Here is a 19,927-nt window from a genome sequence, read left to right on the forward strand (position 1 = left end):
AGTCAGATGCCAAAGCAAAGTCACAAACAGAACCTGGGTGCAAACAGCAGGCTTCCACTTACATTTCCTAATAACCATTGTTATCTGTATTAAGACAGATAATTATTCTTGATCCTAGATATAATAAACAACCATCAGGATTGAATCAAGCCTGACTTTGTCTATCCTCTTCATAGTGTGTGTGAATAGCCTTGAACTTTTGGAATTGTGAGTAGTAGAAAGGAAAGTGTTCTTTGTATCTCCATTGGGTTTTGCACAAAATGAAAATGTGTTTTGTTTCAAGCTCAAAACAACGTTGGCAAGATTCTAGCAGAACAAAACTTGAAAAGCCTTCAACAGCTGCTCCTCTCTTGTTTTTCACCACAGCATTGCAAGTTTAGTTAGAGGTGGCAGTCCATGCCAAATGTTGCTTACCAACCAATCTGCAAAATACCTGGCTGGTGATCATTTAAATTTTTTTTAAAAGCATTAAAATTCACCTTTTATGTACTTCTCCAACAAACTACAGGGCATAGAGAAACTTAATCGATCTAATTAATTCACCAAGCGCAAGTTTCTAAATTGCATGAGTCATATTAATAATGAAAACTTAAGGACTGCACATGAACTGAAACTTGACAAACTACCTCAAGCCACTATAGAATTTTTGCATTTTGAATATATTCCAAGGCTCCGAATAAATGCAAGTATGCGCACAGAATTCACACAGACACAAAGTACAAGTTTAATAAATCAAAATCAAATAATTGTTGGGCAAATCTTTACATTTGTAGAACATGAGTGTATGAACGCTATGTATATGTGCAGCACATTTGATCTGCTTGGAAAATAAAGTACAGCATCCCATAAGATGCATGCACTCCACTACCATCTTATGGATGTTGACTCTCTATAGCATAAGGCAGGGGTGTCAAACCGAAGGCCCAGGGGCTGGATCCCCATGGGGTGCTTAGAACTAGCCTGCGGGCCATCCTGGAAACTGCAAAGTCTCTGCCAGCAAAAACGGAGCTTGGGAGGGCCACATGTGGCTCTCCCGAGGTCTGTTTTTGCTGGCAGAGGGTTGCAGAAGGGCGTTGCAGCTGAAACTGGAGCTCAGGATCCTGTTTTTGCTGGCAGAGTGCTTGGGCCATCACAGAGCTCCCTGACACAAGTGACGTCAAGCTGGCTGTGCCCACCCTGGCCATGCCCACCATGGCTCTGCCCACCACGGCCCACCAAGGTCAAACACAACCCTGATGCGGCCCTCAATGAAATTGAGTTTGAGTCTGACGCCCCTGGCATGGGGGGGGGGGTTGTTTTGTTTTAAAGTCAGCAATAAATTACAAAAAAGTCTGGCAGACATACAACTTTGAGCAATTTTCCTATGTGGTCAGGTTCTTAATTGCTTCTTTCCTCTCTAAAAGTCTAAAATCTAAAACTAAATTTCATCTAGTCAGAATACCCACACCTTTATGTCATCTAGTCAAAATAATAGCAGTAAAGACATGACTAATTGGAATTGCTATATTAGCAAAACTGGAAAAAGTGTTGTTTTTTTAAAGAAAGCATTTGCTACCCACACAACAAAAAAATAGTCACTCTGCTCAGAACAGTCAAACCATTCAAAATGACATTGGCACGTTTTCTTTCACACCTAGAACACTTAGAACAGCTGGTTTAAGGTCAGAGTGCTGCAGTGTCAAAATATCTTGCACCTCTGTACTCTCCATCCTTTACAAATCATAAATAGTGGTCTTGCTCTTCCTAGAGTGGTTCTACATATGACTGATTTTTCTGATGGAACATTATCACTGGAGGTTTTTTAAAAATAGACTGGACCATTTGATTGGGATGGTGTAAGGCTCCTACCTTGAGAAAGGGATTGGACTAGAAGGTTTCTGAAGTCCCTTCCAGCTCTATGATTCTAGGATTGTTTTCAGCGAAGCATGGAATATGGCACCACTGTCTAATGACTATGCCACTATGTATCCTGCTTCAAATTTCTTTGACCTCACACCCAGATGGCAGCAGTTCTTCACTTGAGATGTATTTTACCTCAGGATCCAATCTGGGTCAATCACTGGGACCAGAGGTTTTGTCTTCTGATACATCTCTTTCAGTTTCTGTTGGAGTCCATCCTCAAGAAACTTCTCTGCATCTGTGTCTCTGTGTTATTGAGAGGTTCCCTGAAGATAGACTCCAGCATGAGTCTCAAAGCTCGGAAAGACAAAACCTCTGGTTCCGATGACCGATCCAAATTGGATCCTACAACATTATCCTGGGACATGTATATTCACATTCATTCATGTATTTTACTGCTTAAAACAACAATCATTTCCTGTGTTTCACTATATGTGACCTTTATTTTATTATTTATTTGTTTGATTTATAAACTACCTCAATCATCACAGCAATTCAAAAGTGATGCACAATACAATGAAATCAATTTAAAACACCCAACAAAGAAAGAAGACTAACAATAATTAATAATAACAAGAATTAAAACCCACAGCAGGGAACAATTCATCAGTAATATTTGTAGAACATGAGTGTATGAACACCATGTACTTACTATATGTGCAGCACATTTGACCTGCCTGGAAAATAAAGTACGGCATCCCATAAAATTGATATGCATTGGTCAATCACTGCAGATCAATATTCAAAGTGGAGTCATCAATCATCCTACCACAGGGTGGGTTGAAAGATTTTATGGCATGGATTATCATCTGTACATTTACCTGCCTTTCCAGATAGTTCAAGAAACGTGGATAAGTAGATGGAAAGAGAAATGTGCCCAAACTGATAGGATTCCTAGGAATTAAATATTAGTCTCTTCGATAGAGTATGCCATGTATATGGATCAGTGGTTTCAAAAAATTTTACTACCGGTTCTGTAGGTGTCACTTGGTGGGCATGGCATGGCTTGGTGGGCATGGCTTGGTGGGTGTGGCAGGGGAAGGATACTGTAAAATCTCCATTCCCTCCCCAATCCAGGGGAAGGTTACTGCAAAATCCCCATTTCCTTCCGATCAGCTGGGACTTCGGAAGCAGAGAATAGATGGGGGTGGAGCCAGTCAGAATTTTTAGTACCAGTTCTCTGAACTACTCAAAATTTCCACTACCGGTTCTCCAGAACTGGTCAGAAACTGCTGAAACCCACCTCTGATATGGATGTACATAAATGCAAGATATCAGCAAAACAAATAGCATTTGTCTCTACCTCCTGCCAGTGACATAGTCACATTTCTCAACTATACACTGTACAGAAAAATGGAAAAGAAATGATAGAGAGGCAATTATGGTGGACAGAAAATGGATAACTCAAATTAACTCAAACTATATTACTGTGTAAATCTATGCCGTCCAACATTTTTTTTCCTCAGAGAAGACACATGCTAAAGTTTACTGAATTTCATGCCTTCAGTTTCTCATTATTTGTATGTTTCAATTTCAAATTTTAAATTCTTCACACATGTTAGATGTAAATTGGTGCTCAAAGTGTACACTTTGTGATCACTTTTTTTAAAAAAAGAATCAGAAATAATGAAATAATTATGAATTTGTTGGAATTTCAACAATATTTTGTTATTCAGCATTCAATATTATATGACATACTGAATTTTTTGAGTCTCAGTGTTCTTGAACCTCAGGCTGTAAGTCATGTCTTCATAGATAAAATTTTGCTTTGTCTTTGCATGTCCTTTTTCAAAGCATTTCTTAATCTGTTTAAAAAAACAATAATTAAGATGCATTACCCCTTGTTTTTTATATTTCCAAGTTACATAAAAATGTCTCAGTTCTGTGTGCTAGGTGCAGATCTGTTGAAGCATAACATAAACAAGATATAAAAAATAAATACAACAACTGTTGACAAATAAAAAAATAAAAATTGAAGTATGTAAAATCATTATATAAACCCAAAATCACCACACAGGAACTGTAAAGTGGATTTGTAATGCTACATGTTTTTATTTCACTGGTCTTGGACTGAATAATTTTCAGCATCAGCCATTATAGGAAAGAGGACATAGCTGGGCATTTTTAAGGTCACAATGACAAATACCTATAGCAAACATTAATGTTGTGCTGAATCACAAGGATTTTCTATTAAGTTTGCACTTATGTGATTATGGTTATTATATGGATCCATTATGTTGGTATAGAAGAACCAAAATAAAGACACCTGGAAACCTTTAAATTGGAAATTCTTTTGTACTACAAATATCCAATGTCCTACAATTATTCAGGAAAGGACTTATTTGACATTATCTTGGGACATTTCTTGACTGATGTACATAATTTTTGGAAGTAAAGAATGGAAGTCGATGGCACTTAGTTAATATAATACCTTGATATTAGCCATACTTACATTGGTATGATAGACGATATAAAATCCCAGCATAAAAATTGAGAGTATTAACACAGAGATAATACTATACAGCATCCAGGGAGATTCAAAATTCTTCTTTGCAGCTGCTGTAGCAAAGAAAATGGGACATGTGATTTATCATAATGCTTTACACCAGGGGTATCAAACTCAAAGCCCAGGGGCCAGATCCGGCCTGCAGGGTGCTTAGATCTGGCTCACAGTAAACTCCTTACGTCCAATTAGACTGAATGTATCAACTTTATAAATAAACAAATCAATCAATATGTTTACTTTCAAAGATGATCAATTTCTAAATTAAGATTGGGGTGTAGGCTTCAAGTGGAATTAGGAAGTTTCTAAACAAAAATGAGGTAAATTATGCTATTTGGTTATCTGAATAACCAAATCAAGGCCTGAATTGAATCTTCTGGTTATAAAGTTCAATTATTTAAGAGTCTAGGTTTTTCCAGTTTAAAATTCAGTCCATCCCATTGTCAAGTTTCTCATTTATGTACTTTCTCAAATATGTACTTTTGAAGTATATACAAATATATACCATCTGTATATATTTAATTTACATGTTTGTTCATTTGTTTCTCATCCATCTCAGAACAATATATTTTATTTCATTTTGTAGGTATTTATACTTTCATTTATACTAAAATATATTTATACTTTCATTTTTTAGGTATTTGACTCGAATGAACACATTTTGTATTAGTCTAGAACCAAATATGAAGATGCTGAAGCCTGGAAGGGAAAGTGAACAAGTTGCCACTTTCCCCAACCCCAGTGACATTAGGTTTATTACTTTTTTAAAAAAAGATATCACCTTAATTTGTATCCAAACTTTCCATATTTACATTCCTCAGACTTTTAAGACAACATGATAGTCTAGATAGTACCAAAATGATGAATGGTTTATAATTGAAAATCAAACTGCTATCCACATGACCCTTTTGTCCATCCTTATCAGGGGTGGGTTCTACTTACCTTTACTACTCACTTCGCTCATGTGCATGCACGCTCTTCTGCGCATGCGCAGAAGCGTTTTGGTGACGTTCGGAGTCGGTGGGTGGGGCTTCCCGCCAGTTTTACTACCGGTTTTATATGCGAACCGGTAGTAAACCGGTTGATCCTTACCTTTTACTGCCAACAAAATATTCACTCTACTATTCTTCTGCTTAAACCCAGTGTCTGTGGTCAAGTTTGCAATACACATATATACATTGCTGTCATTCTCTTTCAGTTGCTTCAGTGTGATTGTGGCCGTGTTGTTCATCTCAAAATACTCAGTGCGATTTTCATATGCACAAGCTTCACTCTTGATTTTGCCATGTTCAATAACATAAAGCACATTCGTGACGTCTCCAAAGGTTCGTTTCAGATACAGAGCTTCAATCCTATGCATAAACTTGCAGGTGAGATTGACAGATTGCCCTTCTTCAGCAATAAGAACAATCAATTCCTGGTTCACCATTTTATCTGGAAAGAAAAAGATCTCCTGAATGAAGGTGATGGTGAATATTATTTATGCCCTTGCCATATTGATGTCAATGGATCTTAAGTGTTATAGTACGCGGCAGTTCCTATTCCAAGTCTAATTAAAAATGCAAAACCCTGAAGATAAAGCCTCATTTTAAGATCCTTTCAGTTGTATCTCAATCATGAGACTGAGAAGAAATCCAAATTATTTCCAGGCATTTAGCACTCATAATGCAAGTTCCAGCTAGTCCTTCACACTAGAAACAGCCCGGCTTATAAGTCTTATCACAGTTATGTTCCTCTGTCTGCATTTCCTGCTGGGTATCACCTGCTATACATTCTTCTGAAAGGTGGCAGACACAGTAAACAAGCTTATTTTAATTTGCCTTTTCCTGTCATTTAGCTTTTTATTATTGGCACTACATCACAGATTGAGATTTTCTGTGTTCTCCTGCATAGATTTGCAAAGGAAAAAAAAAATACATATGTATTGTGGAGCTGCTTTAAAGCAGTGGCTATCACTTTTAAGGAGCATTCATTTGTTGAAGCATGCTTCAGATCCCATATGCTAAATGATGTCACTTAAGCATTTGAATGCTTTTTTTTCTATGTCCAGGTTCTTTTCTACACCTCTACATCCAACTAGCTGAACAGTTGTAAGAGATCGTGGGGATCTCCTAAAATCTCTTTACTTCAATGATGTTCAAGCTTAACAAATTACCACCTCCATTTGCAAGACATGCTTATTTGCCTGGCATTCAACCAATAACATTGTACAGGCAGTCCTCAACTTAACAACAGTTCGCTTAGTGACCATTCAAAGTTACAATAGCACTGAAAAAGTGACTTATGACCATTTTCACACTTATGACTGTTGCAGCATCCCTGTGGTCACATGATTTACATGTGGATGCTTGACAACTGACTCACATTTATGATGCTTACAGTGTCCCAGGGTCATGTGATTACCTTTTGCAACCAGGTTCACTTAACAACCGAGTTACTAATTTAACAACTGTAGTGATTCACTTAACAAATGTGGCAAAAAAAATATTGTAAAATGGGGCAAAATTTGCTTAACAAATTTATCACTTAGCAACATAAATTTTGGGCTCAATTGTGGTTTTACGACAAGGACTACCTGAATTGGTTTTTAAAATGACATAATTGCCCATACTCTTTGAACCTGTGAGGATATCAATATATCTTTAAGAGTTAAACTTGAGCATCCCAAAGATCTCAAAATATAACTTTTATAAATTTTAAGACACATTTTAGGAATGCTTAAAAGTATTTTCTGCTGGAATTATTATAGAGCAGAAATTCTGACAGAAAGAACTGTAGCTCCCCAATGTACATGTTTGCATATCAATATCAAATTCCTCTGAATCCTGACATGCTTCAGCATAGAGACCAGAGTTGTGCAGAGATCCATATTTGAAGGCGAGTGGGTGACTTAGAGCATATGTCACCATTAAACACATTTTCCCCTTAGGATTGAATGCAAAAGTTGCCTAAGACGTGGCTTATTTAAGGAGTTACTGACAGGTATAAGGTGTGCATACCATCTCAATTTTTCTCCTTGGAACCTCCAATTTTGACAGTTTAATCTGAGAAAGTAAGTATTATTTCCTTTCCAAAATCAATAATAAAGATGAAACATAAAGTACTAAAAATGCAAGGCAAGTTAATGACACAATTTAATAATGCAAGAAAGGCACAATCTCTACCAATCTCTTCTATTCATAGAAATTTTGCAGACATTGGTCTGTATTCAAAAAAAGAATTTCAGTGGCATTCTGGCAATAAAAGATTCTTATGACACCATGAAAATTAACAGCATAATTGTATCCATTACTTTTAAATACATTTGGAAAGGAAGGTTCTCACATTTTAACAATACAACTATTTAGAATTTATATGTAGAAGTTAATCTCTAGTAATATTCCCAGGCAATTCTCAACCAAATCTGAATATACTACTTTGTGTCCCACACTCAGCCATGCATATTTATGCTTTGTCAAACAATTTGTGCTTTTACACACTCAACTTGTCCACTTTACTGTATATGAACATTGCCAAGACTGTACAGATGCCATGACGGCTATGGAGTACCGACACAGCTGTAAAACAAAAATAATCTTTTAACACCTGGTTATCAGCCAGATGAAATGGAATCTCTTGAAAGAACATATGAAATCCAGTTACTAGACTGGGTTACTTTGTTATTTACTCATCCTGCAAAAGAGAGAGAGAGAGAGAGAGAGAGAGAGAGAGAAAGAGAGAGAGAGAGAGAGCGCCTTTTACAAGTCATGCTAAGATATAAGGAAAGCATATAGATTTTGAATTAAATCATACATAAACATTCTCAATATTCACATTATTGAAAGAAAATGTTAATTTATACCAATAGGCTAAACCCAGATCTGATTTCTTCCCCTGCAATCAGCCAAAACAGTGTCTCTCTTTATATCATAAATAAAATAAAGAGCCAGACAAATAAACAGTCTTTTTGAACTTAGCCTACATCAATAATTCTCAGTGAGGGTTAAAAAATCAGTAAAACGTTTGGTTATCTTCTACCTTTTGGTTCTGCATTTCCAGTAGAAAGCAGCAAGAGAAAATATGCAGAAAGGGTCCAGAGCATTTTGCAACAGCTACTTTTTTCTACCTGAAAGTAGCTACTCTTTACCCACAGAACAAAAATGAACTTCCTACTTAGGTGATCATGTGATTTTCAGTCTAAGGAGTATAAATCATAACAGTTTAAACAGCCAAATCTAATGGCGTGAGTAACAAACCACAAATAAAAACACATTTCTGAGAAGATACAAAGACATATTCAGCCTTAGTTCTTGTTTTAACAAAATATTAACAATCAAAAAATTTTCATACTAGTCCCTCATAAGCAAAGTTTGCTTCCACTTTATTCCACATAGAGATTAAGTAGTGAAGTGTTTTTAAATTAGATTGAAGGAGGACTAAAATAAAACAATCTTTATTAATTTATTTGTGTCTAGGTGATCTTTCTGAATTCTCCATTTTTTTTATCAACAACTTAAGAAGAGGTGGTTTATTTTAAAAGTTTTGAACTTGAATGTTTATTTAAGTTTACTCCAAGTAGACAAGGATAGTAATGCATTGTTAATCATAACTAGCATATAGACTTCATCAAATGAACCTTAGATCTTTAAAACACTTGTTTTAGGATATCCATCAAACCATTTATTTCCAGGATAAACAATGTTACATACAATACAGAAAAAAATGTAAATAGGCACAGTCACATTTCTCAACTATACACTGTAGAAAAGAAATGGAAAAGAAATGGTAGGTAGACAATTATAGCAGACAGAAAATGGATGACTCAAATTCACTCATAAACTAAATTACTGTGTAAAGTCATGCCACCCAACATTTTTTTCTGGGGGAAGATACATACTAAAGATTATTGAATTTCATGTTTTAGGTTTCTCATTTTTTGCCAAGCTGTCTGTTTCAGTTTCTCATAATTCAAGTATTTCCATATCTAATCCAACTATTATTTTTCTTTATAATGGTATTTTTGCATACATCTCTCCAAATATATGTACTTTGTTTTAGGGTTGTGTTTGATATACACTATCTTTGCAACCATTTCCCCCTAATAAAAAGCAATCTGTTGTTTAATTTTAGATGCAATTTGTGCAGCTTTTTCTCTCACGTGATTTTTTAATACTAAATTTTGCAGATTTGTAAAGGTAGGCCTTTTAAAGGATTAATTAATTGTACAGATTCCAAAATAAGAAATTCTCACATTCAGATTTGTCAAATGTCTGTTATCTCTAATGCAGAGACATAAGGAAAAGCAAATGATGGAATACAAACAGTACTGCACAGCCAAGATATATTGAAGTCTTTGCTTTCCTTCTGTCTGTCTCTGTCTCTCTGTCTCTGTGTGTCTCTCTCTTTTTCTGTCTCCATGTCTCTGTCTCTGTCTCTCTGTCTCTCTCTCTCTGTCTTTCTCCTTCATAAAATAACCCCATCTATTTAACTTCTAAATTTGATTTAAAATCTAAAAGAGTAACATATATTATAGAAGAATAAACATTCAATGCTGCAATTGTATTTTTTTCCCCTAAATTTGCCTTACATACAGAAATACAAGGCAACCTACATAATGCTTCCTTCTATTTCTTCCCAATGCATCAGCCACCTTGTGTTAAGGAGTTGTTTAATCTGAAGTCATCAGGTAAGATACTATGGATGAGGATGAATGACAATTTGGGTCTTCACAGTGCCAAGATGATTACCACTACACCACATTGGCTCTTTTGTGGGTATTGAAATCATAAAGTTATACCTCTTAAAAGGTTTATACAGCATTCTAAATGTACAAGATAAAAAACATTTTCAACATCTTCCCTTCTAAATACTTGCTAATATTCCATAATGTTTTCTACAGATATACCTTTAATAACTATGGATGTGGAAGAATGCTATATTTTAAAAACTGCAGTATATTTTCCACTTGTATTCCTCTTCATTAAACTGGGTATTGAATACTTTCAATAATATATTACATATAAAAAATATTGCAAATATTTATGGCAATGACATCGTTTCAAAATACCTACTTATATTATATAACTAGGACTAACCACAACAGTCATAAAGTTAAGCCATATTAATATTAAGACAGGTAAGGATATATATATATATAAACCTAGTAAGAATTTAAGCCATCCAGATTAAAGCTCATTTGCTGTCCTTTTTCAGGTTTTCAGCTGAATGTGTGAAGGGGAAGTGGACTTGACTTGGGTTGATGGCTCTCCAGTTTGTTTATTTGTTTGTTTGTTTTGCAGACCTCTAGCAATGCAGCATCCACAACTTCACGAGGTAGGCTATTGCATTGCCTAATCATTCTCACAATCAGGAAATTATTTCTGTGAGTTCAAGTTTGGAGCTCTACTATAGTTTTTCCCCCCACTGGTTCTTTTCTTGCCCTCAGGTACTTGGGAGAGTAAATCTACTCCTCTCTTCCTGGGATGTCCCTATCTGAAAATTGCTATCATGTCTCCTCATTGTCTTTTCTTCTTGATCCTAAATAAATTCCAAGTTTAACAGCTTTTAGTATGATTTAGATTCCAAGCCCTTGCCATCTTTGTTGCTCTTCTCTGCATGCTTTCTAGTTCCTCCAGCATAAAGCAGTAGTATCACTTTCCATGATTTTGATGCTATGGTTGCTATGCTAGGTTGACTCAGCCTTCCATCCTTCCGAAGTGGGTAAAATGAGGAGCCAGATTGTTGGGGGGCAATATGCTGACTCTGTAAAACCACTTAGTAAAGCACTGTGAAGCAGTACATAAGTCTAAGTGCTATTGCTATTGCTATACTTCTATTGATGCAGCCCAAAATTGCATTGGCTCTTTTGGTAACTGAAGTACAGTGTCAATTCTTGCTTAATCTGTGATCTAGCAAGACACCCTGATTTTTGCTGCAAGCATTTCAAGCCCTCTAATAAATCAAAGTCTCTAATTGAACTGAGGGCTATTCTCCCATACAAATGAATGCAAATTTGGCTCTCTTCAGACCTCCAGCTAAATGTATGGAAGTCAGAGGAGGTAGGATTAGTAGGTACCATTCTTGACCAGGTTTGTGCCCTTCACACATGTAATGGGGCTACCTGAATGGAGCTTTTGAACCTTAACTTTCAAATGCAAACTGGTGATCGCTTTAAAAAAGAATAATGGAACAATTATATTTTTGCTGGAATTTTAACAATATTTTGTTATTCAGAATTCAATATTACACGGCATATTGATTTTTTTGACTCTCAGTGTTCTTGAACCTCAGGCTGTAAGTCATGTCTTCATAGATAAAATTTTGCTTTGTCTTTGCATGTCCTTTTTCGAAACATTTCTTAATCTGTTTAAAAAAACAATAATTAAGATGCATTACCCCTTGTTTTTTATATTTCCAAGTTACCTAAAAGTCTCAGTTCTGTGTGCTAGGTGCAGATCTGTTGAAGCATAACATAAACAAGATATAAAAAATAAATAGAGCAACTGTTAGCAAATAAAAAAATAAAAATTGAAGTATGTAAAATCATTATATAAACCAAAATCACCACACAGGAACTGTAAAGTGGATTTGTAATGCTACATGTTTTTATTTCACTGGTCTTGGACTGAATAATTTTCAGCATCAGCCATTATAGAAAAGAGGACATAGTTGGGCATTTTTAAGGTCACAATGACAAATACCTATAGTAAACATTAATGTTGTGCTGAATCACAAGGCTTTTCTATTAAGTTTGCACTTATGTGATTATGGTTATTATATGGATCCACTGCAGTCCTTACGTTGGTATAGAAGAACCAGAATAAAGAACCCGGAAACCTTTAAATTGGAAATTCTTTTGTACTACAAATATCCAATGTCCTACAATTATTCAGGAAAGGACTGATTTGACATTATCTTGGGACATTTCTTGACTGATGTACATAATATTTGTTTTTATCATTTTTTTTATTATTGAAAAGTTTTTATTTTATAAACAAGGTGCTGGTTACCACCTTTAAAGCGCTCCATGGCATAGGACCCGGGTACCTTCGAGACCGACTTCTGCCACCAGTAGCCTCCCACCGGCCAGTCCGCTGAGAGGGTCTCCTCAGGGTGCCATCGGCCAAGTTATGTCGGCTGGCGACACCCAGGGGGAGGGCCTTCTCTGTGGGAGCCCCAGCCCTGTGGAATGAACTGCCCCCAGAAATATGTAAGATCTCCGACCTCCGGGTGTTTCGTTGCACATTGAAGACCCTGTTGTTCCGCCAGGCCGGGCTATCAACATAATGATTTTAAATTGGGGTATTTAAAATTTTTGGGGTTTTAAACCGGCCAAATCTATTTAATTATTTTAATTTTTAATCATTGTTGTGTCTTGTGTTTTTAAATTGGCTGTACACCACCCTGAGTCCTTCGGGAGAAGGGTGGTATAGAAATAAAATAATAATAATAATAATAATAATAATAATAATAATAATAATAATAATAATAATAATAATAATAATAATAATAATTATTATTATTATTATTATTATTATTATTATTATTATTATTATTATTATTATTATTATTATTATTATTATTATTATTATTCTTTCTTCTTCAACATTGCTCCTCCTCCTGCTTTTATTTTTGAGAATTTTGAAATTTGGATTTGAGGTTGATGTCTCTTTGAAAGTTTTTGTCTTCTTAAAGTTATTTCATTTAATTTGAAACCCCCATAAATCAATCTCAAGTCCTTCTGATTAAACTCTTCCAGATTCCTTTGCTTTCCCCTCTTGGTCTGGAAAGCATCCTTTTTATCCAAAGTCACATTAAACTGGATTTCTGCCCCATCTTTTTCCAGCAGTTCACTACTGTCTAACAAGCCTTGGAATGTTACTATATTCTCCTTTGTCTCCATGTTTTGAGTCAAAACAGTTTCCTCTTCCTGAGACCTTTCATCAAAAAAAACCTTTAAGACTTTCCAGTAAAGCAGTGGTTTGTGATTCAAAAATTTCATGTATTATAACTCTTATTTGTGTATTTACTGGTGTGTGTAATAATAGTCCTTCAGCACTTTCAAAGGTACCAGCCATTTTCTTTTTTTCAAAGTCCAATTATTCACACAATTTAAAAATGTAAATTAGTTGAAATCAATTCCATAGTCTTTTGCTTTCCGCTTCCACTTTAAATCTTTTTCTTAATGTGTAATCTGGTAGTTGTTAACAATGTTGCAAACGTTAAAGCACTTTCACTGGTAAGTTTCATTTCCATGCCCTCAAGCGCCATTTCCCCCCCCCCTTTTTAAACGGAGTTAAAGCTCAATACTTGCTTTTTGTCGTTCTCCTGATTTTGCTCTGCCAGGATCCAAAGTCATGATGTCTTGTAAAACTTAAAATTGCATTGCTGGTGTGGTCGCAATGTCTTGGTCTGCAAAAGGCAGACTCACCCCGGATCCGGAGCTAACAAAGGGCTTTCAGGGAGCTTAAAAAGAAAAAAACCCTGGGGGTCTAGGGGAGCTCTACCCAGACCCTTCTGCTCTTCTCTCCCCCTTTTTCCCAGGGGGACATTTTTTAGCCGCTAGACAGCTGGTTTTCACTGTTCTAGCGGCTCTACAGATCATGGGGCTGGAGCTCCTACAGGAGCGTCCGTTCGGCGTTCGTGGAGCCACCGGAAGTCATAATTTTTGGAAGTAAAGAATGGAAGTTGATGGCAGTTAGTTAATATAATACCTTGATATTAGCCATACTTACATTGGTATGATAGATGATATAAAATCCCAGCATAAAAATCAAGAGTATTAACACAGAGATAATACTATACAGCATCCAGGGAGATTCAAAATTCTTCTTTGCAGCTGCTGTAGCAAAGAAAATGGGACATGTGATTTATCATAATGCTTTACACCAGGGGTATCAAACTCAAGGTCCAGGGGCCAGATCCAGCCTGCAGGGTGCTTAGATCTGGCCTGCTGGACCGTCCTGGAAACAGCAAAGGCCCAAGCCGCAGTGCCTCTGCTAGAAAAAATGGAGCTTGGGAGGGCCCTCCCAAGCTCCATTTTTTCTGGCAGAGGGTTGCAGGAGGTTGTTGCAGTTGAAATGGAGCTTGGGAGCCCGTTTTTGCTGGCAGAGCACTCGGACCACTACAGATGTCCCTGACACAAGTGATGTCAAGCTGGCCATGCCCACCCAGGCCACACCCTTGGGACCCAGCCTCCCAAGGTTAAACACAACCCTGATGCGGCCCTTAATGAAATGGAGTTTGACACCCCTGCTTTACACTAACCTTTCCCAGCCTCCAAATATGAAGGAATAATATTTCCTCTCATTATACCAACTGAAAAGTCTAGGAGTTGTAGTTCCATCTATTAAAAAGTGCTTTAAGAAGGCTGCTTTATTGGATCCCAGCCTTCCACAACCTCGATATCCCTTTGAGCTGTGGCCTTCAACTCGCACAATTCACAACACTTACCTTATTAATTATGGGATTTAACGTCTCAGATACATTTAATTGTTTTAAAAAGTTGTTATCTATTATACATTTTTGCTTATCACAGAAGGGAATAATGTAAATAATGTATATATGGATGTATTTGTGTCTGTGTGTGCATGGTGATATCCTTATATATTCTGTAAACTCCTAGAGTCCAATTAGATTAAAGCAATATGGACTCCTAGAGTCCAATTAGATTAAAGCAATATATCAATCAATAAATAAACCAACCAAATCAATTTGCTGACTTTCAAAGATAAGCATCTGAATTAAGATTGGGGTGTAGTCCTCAAATTGAATTAGAAAATCTATGAGCAAAGATGAGATAAATTAAGTAATTTTTCTGAATGACTGAATCAGGATCTGGATTGAATCTTCTGCTCTATAAAATTTCAATTTATTTGAGAGTCTACATTTTTCTAGTTTAAAATTCAGTCCATCCCATTGTCACCTCAATGTGCAATTTTCTTTTTTAAAAAGCTTTCCTTGGTTATGTACTTTTTCAAATATGTACATTCTGAAGGATATATATATATATTTGTTTTCTCAGGTTTTCGCGGGTGTTTGTATGTAGGTCTTTGGTTATTCGGGTCTTCTCCCACGTAAAATTGGAAGTGTCTTGGCGACGTTTCGACGAAGTCTCATTCGTCATCTTCAGGCTGGTGTTCTCGGCTTCGTGCTTCCAGGAGCAATGTGAGATTGCAGCTGTCTCTTCCTTTTAACTGCTAGTGGGGGTGTGAGCTGATTGGGTGGGAACTTGGCTGTGTTCTGATTGGGTGGAGGTGTGTTCTGATTGGTTAGGGGCTTGGCTGTGCTCTGATTGGATGGGGGGTTGGTTGTGCTCTGATTGGCTGGGGGTGTGTTCTGTTTGGGTGGGGGCTTGGTTGTGCTCAGCTTAGTCTGAGTTGCAGGGGGATTTGAGCTGGTGAGCTGTGTTGTTGTTGTTTGGCTTCGTGTTTGTGGCCGTGCGAGCTCTTCATGGTGGGTGTCAGTCTGCTTCATGTATGGATTGGAGGGGTTTAAAGTGGCTAATGATGCAGCTGCGGTCTGGCTTCTGGTCCTTGGTCGTGGCTCATTATCAGTGTGGGTTTGAGTCTGCTTTCTGTGTGGATGTGTGGTGGTGACATCCTGTGTGGCTCTCGTGAGTGTGGGTCTGGTGTCATTTGTCATGTTAGGGACTCGTTTGTCAATAAGGGCGGGTTTCCAAATGGCTGGTAGGCAGGAGGTATCATCTCGTTTGTTCATGCTGTGTGGGCGTTTTTCTATCTCGATGGCTTCTCTGATTATTCTGTTGTTAAAGTGTTCAGTTTTGGCGATAGTTCTGGTCTTTTTAAAGTCAATATCATGTCCTGTGGCTTTAAGGTGTTGGACCAGGGAAGAAGTTGGTTCCTCTTTTCTGACTGAGTTCTTGTGTTCTTCTATGCGTGCACTTATTTGTCTGTTGGTTTGTCCGATGTATGTGGTGGGGCAGGCGGTGCATGGGATTTCATATACTCCTTGATTTTCTAACTCAATTTTGTCTTTGGGGTCCTTAGGATGGTGGATATTTTTCGGTTTGTGCAGAATGCTGTCTTGATGTTATGTTTGTGGAGGATTTTGCTTATTCTGTCTGTGGTGCCTTTTATGTATGGGAGGAGGGCTTTGCCGTTTTCTTGTTCTCTGTCTTGGATTTTAGTGGGGGTTTCTTTTTGGATTAGGTTGGTGATCTTATTTCTTTGGAATCCATTGGATGTTAGTACGTTAGTGAGAGTGTGTAGTTCGGTTTTTAGGTGTTGTTCGTCAGCTAAGCGTTTTGTTCTGGAAATGAGTGTCTTGGCTACAGAGTTGATCTGGGCAGGGTGGTGGTGTGAGAGTGCGTGCAGATAGTGGTTTGTGTGTGTTTTCTTCTGGTAGATAGTGTGTCCTAGGGAGCCATTGGATTTTCTGTAGACTAAGACATCCAGGAAGGGAAGTTGGTTGTTCGCTTCTGTTTCCATGCTGAACTGTATTTTGGGGTGTAGGCTGTTGAGGTGTGTGAGGAAGTTGTCCAGTTTTTCTTTCCCATGTGGCCAGATTATGAAGGTGTCATCTACATATCTGAGCCAGAGTTTGGGTTTGTGATCAGATTATTCTAGAGCTTGGGTTTCAAAGTATTCCATATAGAGACAGCATTCTGCACAAACCGAAAAATATCCACCATCCTAAGGAACCCCAAAGACAAAATTGAGTTAGAAAATCAAGGAGTATATGAAATCCCATGCACCGCCTGCCCCACCACATACATCGGACAAACCAACAGACGAATAAGTGCACGCATAGAAGAACACAAGAACTCAGTCAGAAAAGAGGAACCAACTTCTTCCCTGGTCCAACACCTTAAAGCCACAGGACATGATATTGACTTTAAAAAGACCAGAACTATCGCCAAAACTGAACACTTTAACAACAGAATAATCAGAGAAGCCATCGAGATAGAAAAACACCCACACAGCATGAACAAACGAGATGATACCTCCCGCCTACCAGCCATTTGGAAACCCGCCCTTATTGACAAACGAGTCCCTAACACAACGAATGACACCAGACCCACACTCACGAGAGCCACACAGGATGTCACCACCACACATCCACACAGAAAGCAGACTCAAACCCACACTGATAATGAGCCACGACCAAGGACCAGAAGCCAGACCGCAGCTGCATCATTAGCCACTTTAAACCCCTCCAATCCATACATGAAGCAGACTGACACCCACCATGAAGAGTTCGCACGGCCACAAACACGAAGCCAAACAACAACAACACAGCTCACCAGCTCAAATCCCCCTGCAACTCAGACTAAGCTGAGCACAATCAAGCCCCCACCCAAACAGAACACACCCCCAGCCAATCAGAGCACAACCAACCCCCCATCCAATCAGAGCACAGCCAAGCCCCTAACCAATCAGAACACACCTCCACCCAATCAGAACACAGCCAAGTTCCCACCCAATCAGCTCACACCCCCACTAGCAGTTAAAAGGAAGAGACAGCTGCAATCTCACATTGCTCCTGGAAGCACGAAGCCGAGAACACCAGCCTGAAGATGACAAATGAGACTTCGTCGAAACGTCGCCAAGACACTTCCAATTTTACGTGGGAGAAGACCCGAATAACCAAAGACCTACACACACACACACACACACACACACATATATATATATATATATATATATATATATATATATATATATATATATATATGCATATTTTGTATACATGTTTGCTCAGTGCACATCATTTCTTTTTCAGCCTTCTTAGTACAATGCATTTTTATATCCTTTAATTATATTTTGATTTTGTAGGTGCTTGACATGAACGAGCACATTTTTGTCTTGGTCTAGAACTAAATGTGAAGATGCTGAAGTCTGGAAGGGTAACTGAATTTTAGTTTATGAGCTATCATTTTCCCCAACCCCAGTATCATCAAATTTATTACTTTTTTTTTTAAAAAAAAATCACTTTAATTTTTATCCAGACATTCCACTTTTACTTCTACATTTCATAGAATTCTAAGAAAATATGGCTAATGAGAGTTAGAACCCAAGAATCAAATTGAGAAAAAAATGGTTAATGATTTGCAAGTGAGAATTATCCATATGATCTTTTTCTCCATCCCTACCTTGTACTGCCAAAAGAATATGAGGGCCATTTTCCTGCACAATATCATTATTTATTAACATGCCTGCCCTACACAGGTATACATCACTGTCATTCTCCTTCAGATGCTTCAGTGTGATTGTGGCCGTGTTGTTCATCTCAAAATACTCAGTGCGATTTTCATATGCACGAGCTTCCGTCTTGATTTTGCCATGTTCAATAACATAAAGCACGTTCGTGACGTCTCCAAAGGTTCGTTTCAGATACAGAGCTTCAATCCTATGCATAAACTTGCAGGTGAGATTGACAGATTGCTCTTCTTCAGCAATAAGAATCATCAATTCCTGGTTCATCATTTTATCTGGAAAGAAAAAGATCTCCTAAGTGAAGGTGATGGTGAATATTATTTATGCTCTTGCCATATTGATGTCAATGGATCTTAAATGTTATAGTACGCGGCAGTTCCTATTCCAAGTCTAATTAAAAATGCAAAACCCTGAAGATAAAGCCTCATTTTAAGATCCTTTCAGTTGTATACTTGTATTTCAGTCTTGATACTGAGGAGAAGCCCAATTTTTTTCCAGGCATTCAGCACTCACAATGCAAGTTCCAGTTCTTCCTTTACATTAGAAACAGCCTGGCTACTGAGCATTATCACAGTTTTGTAGCTTTCTATAAATACCACCTGCTGAATACCACCAGCTATAAATTCTCCTGAAAGGTGACAGACACAATAAACAAGCTTATTTTAATTTGTCATTTTGTCTCATTTAGTTTTTTATAATTGTCATTACATCATAATAGAATAGAATAGAATAGAATAGAATAGAATAGAATAGAATAGAATAGAATAGAATAGAATAGAATAGAATAGAATAGAATAGAATAGAACAGAACAGAACAGAACAGAACAGAATAGAATTTTTTATTGGCCAAGTGTGATTGGACACACAAAGACTTTGTCTTTGGTGGATATGCTCTCAGTGTACATGAAAGAAAAGATACATTCATCAAGAATCATAAGGTACAACACTTAATGATAGTCATAGAGTACAAATAAGCAATCAGGAAACTATCAATATAAATCGTAAGGATACAAGCAACAAAGTTACAGTCATACAGTCATAAGTGGAAGGAGATGGGTGGTGGGAACGATGAGAAGATTAATAGTAGTGCAGACTTAGTAAATAGTTTGACAGTGTTGAGGGAATTATTTGTTTAGCAGAGTGATGGCGTTCAGGAAAAATCTGTTCTTGTTTCTAGTTGTTCTGGTGAGAATGAGAACTGCTGCATAGTTTTGCTAAGAAAAAAATATCTTTGAATCATGGAACTGCTTTAAAAGCAGTGGCTATCACTTTCAAAATGCATTTGTTTCTTGAAGCAAGTTCAGCTGCCATATGCCACATCTAGTGTTGTCACTTAAGTATTTGAATACTTTTTTCCCCCTATGTCGGG

General features: G+C 37.3%; 1 protein-coding gene across 1 annotated transcript; it reads right to left on the reverse strand.

Moving 5' to 3' along the window:
- Positions 1-2,328: 2,328 nt before the first annotated feature.
- Positions 2,329-18,825, reverse strand: LOC148115411 (uncharacterized). Its single transcript, XM_087885160.1, has 6 exons — positions 18,495-18,825; positions 14,116-14,222; positions 8,420-8,522; positions 5,495-5,836; positions 4,352-4,458; positions 2,329-3,704 (listed from the first exon to the last, which is right to left on the reverse strand). Exons 1-6 carry the CDS (start codon positions 18,823-18,825, stop codon positions 3,585-3,587), a joined length of 1,110 nt encoding a protein of 369 aa, XP_087741286.1. The 3' UTR covers positions 2,329-3,584.
- Positions 18,826-19,927: the final 1,102 nt, after the last annotated feature.

This window comes from Pantherophis guttatus, chromosome 2 (genome assembly GCF_059756535.1).
Source record: "Pantherophis guttatus breed Tessera chromosome 2, ASM5975653v1, whole genome shotgun sequence".
NCBI lineage: Eukaryota > Metazoa > Chordata > Lepidosauria > Squamata > Colubridae > Pantherophis > Pantherophis guttatus.

What these genes read in the sequence shown, in the direction of transcription:
- LOC148115411 (XM_087885160.1), bottom strand. Translation starts at nt 18,825, where the DNA reads ATGAACCAGGAATTGATGATTCTTATTGCTGAAGAAGAGCAATCTGTC. An exon ending in ATATCATCTATCATACCAAT is followed by an intron (nt 8,523 to 14,115) that starts GTAAGTATGGCT and finishes CTGTGGGTAAAG; the next exon opens with AGTAGCTACTTTCAGGTAGA. An exon ending in TATTTTGTTGGCAGTAAAAG is followed by an intron (nt 4,459 to 5,494) that starts GTAAGGATCAAC and finishes TCTTTGCTACAG; the next exon opens with CAGCTGCAAAGAAGAATTTT.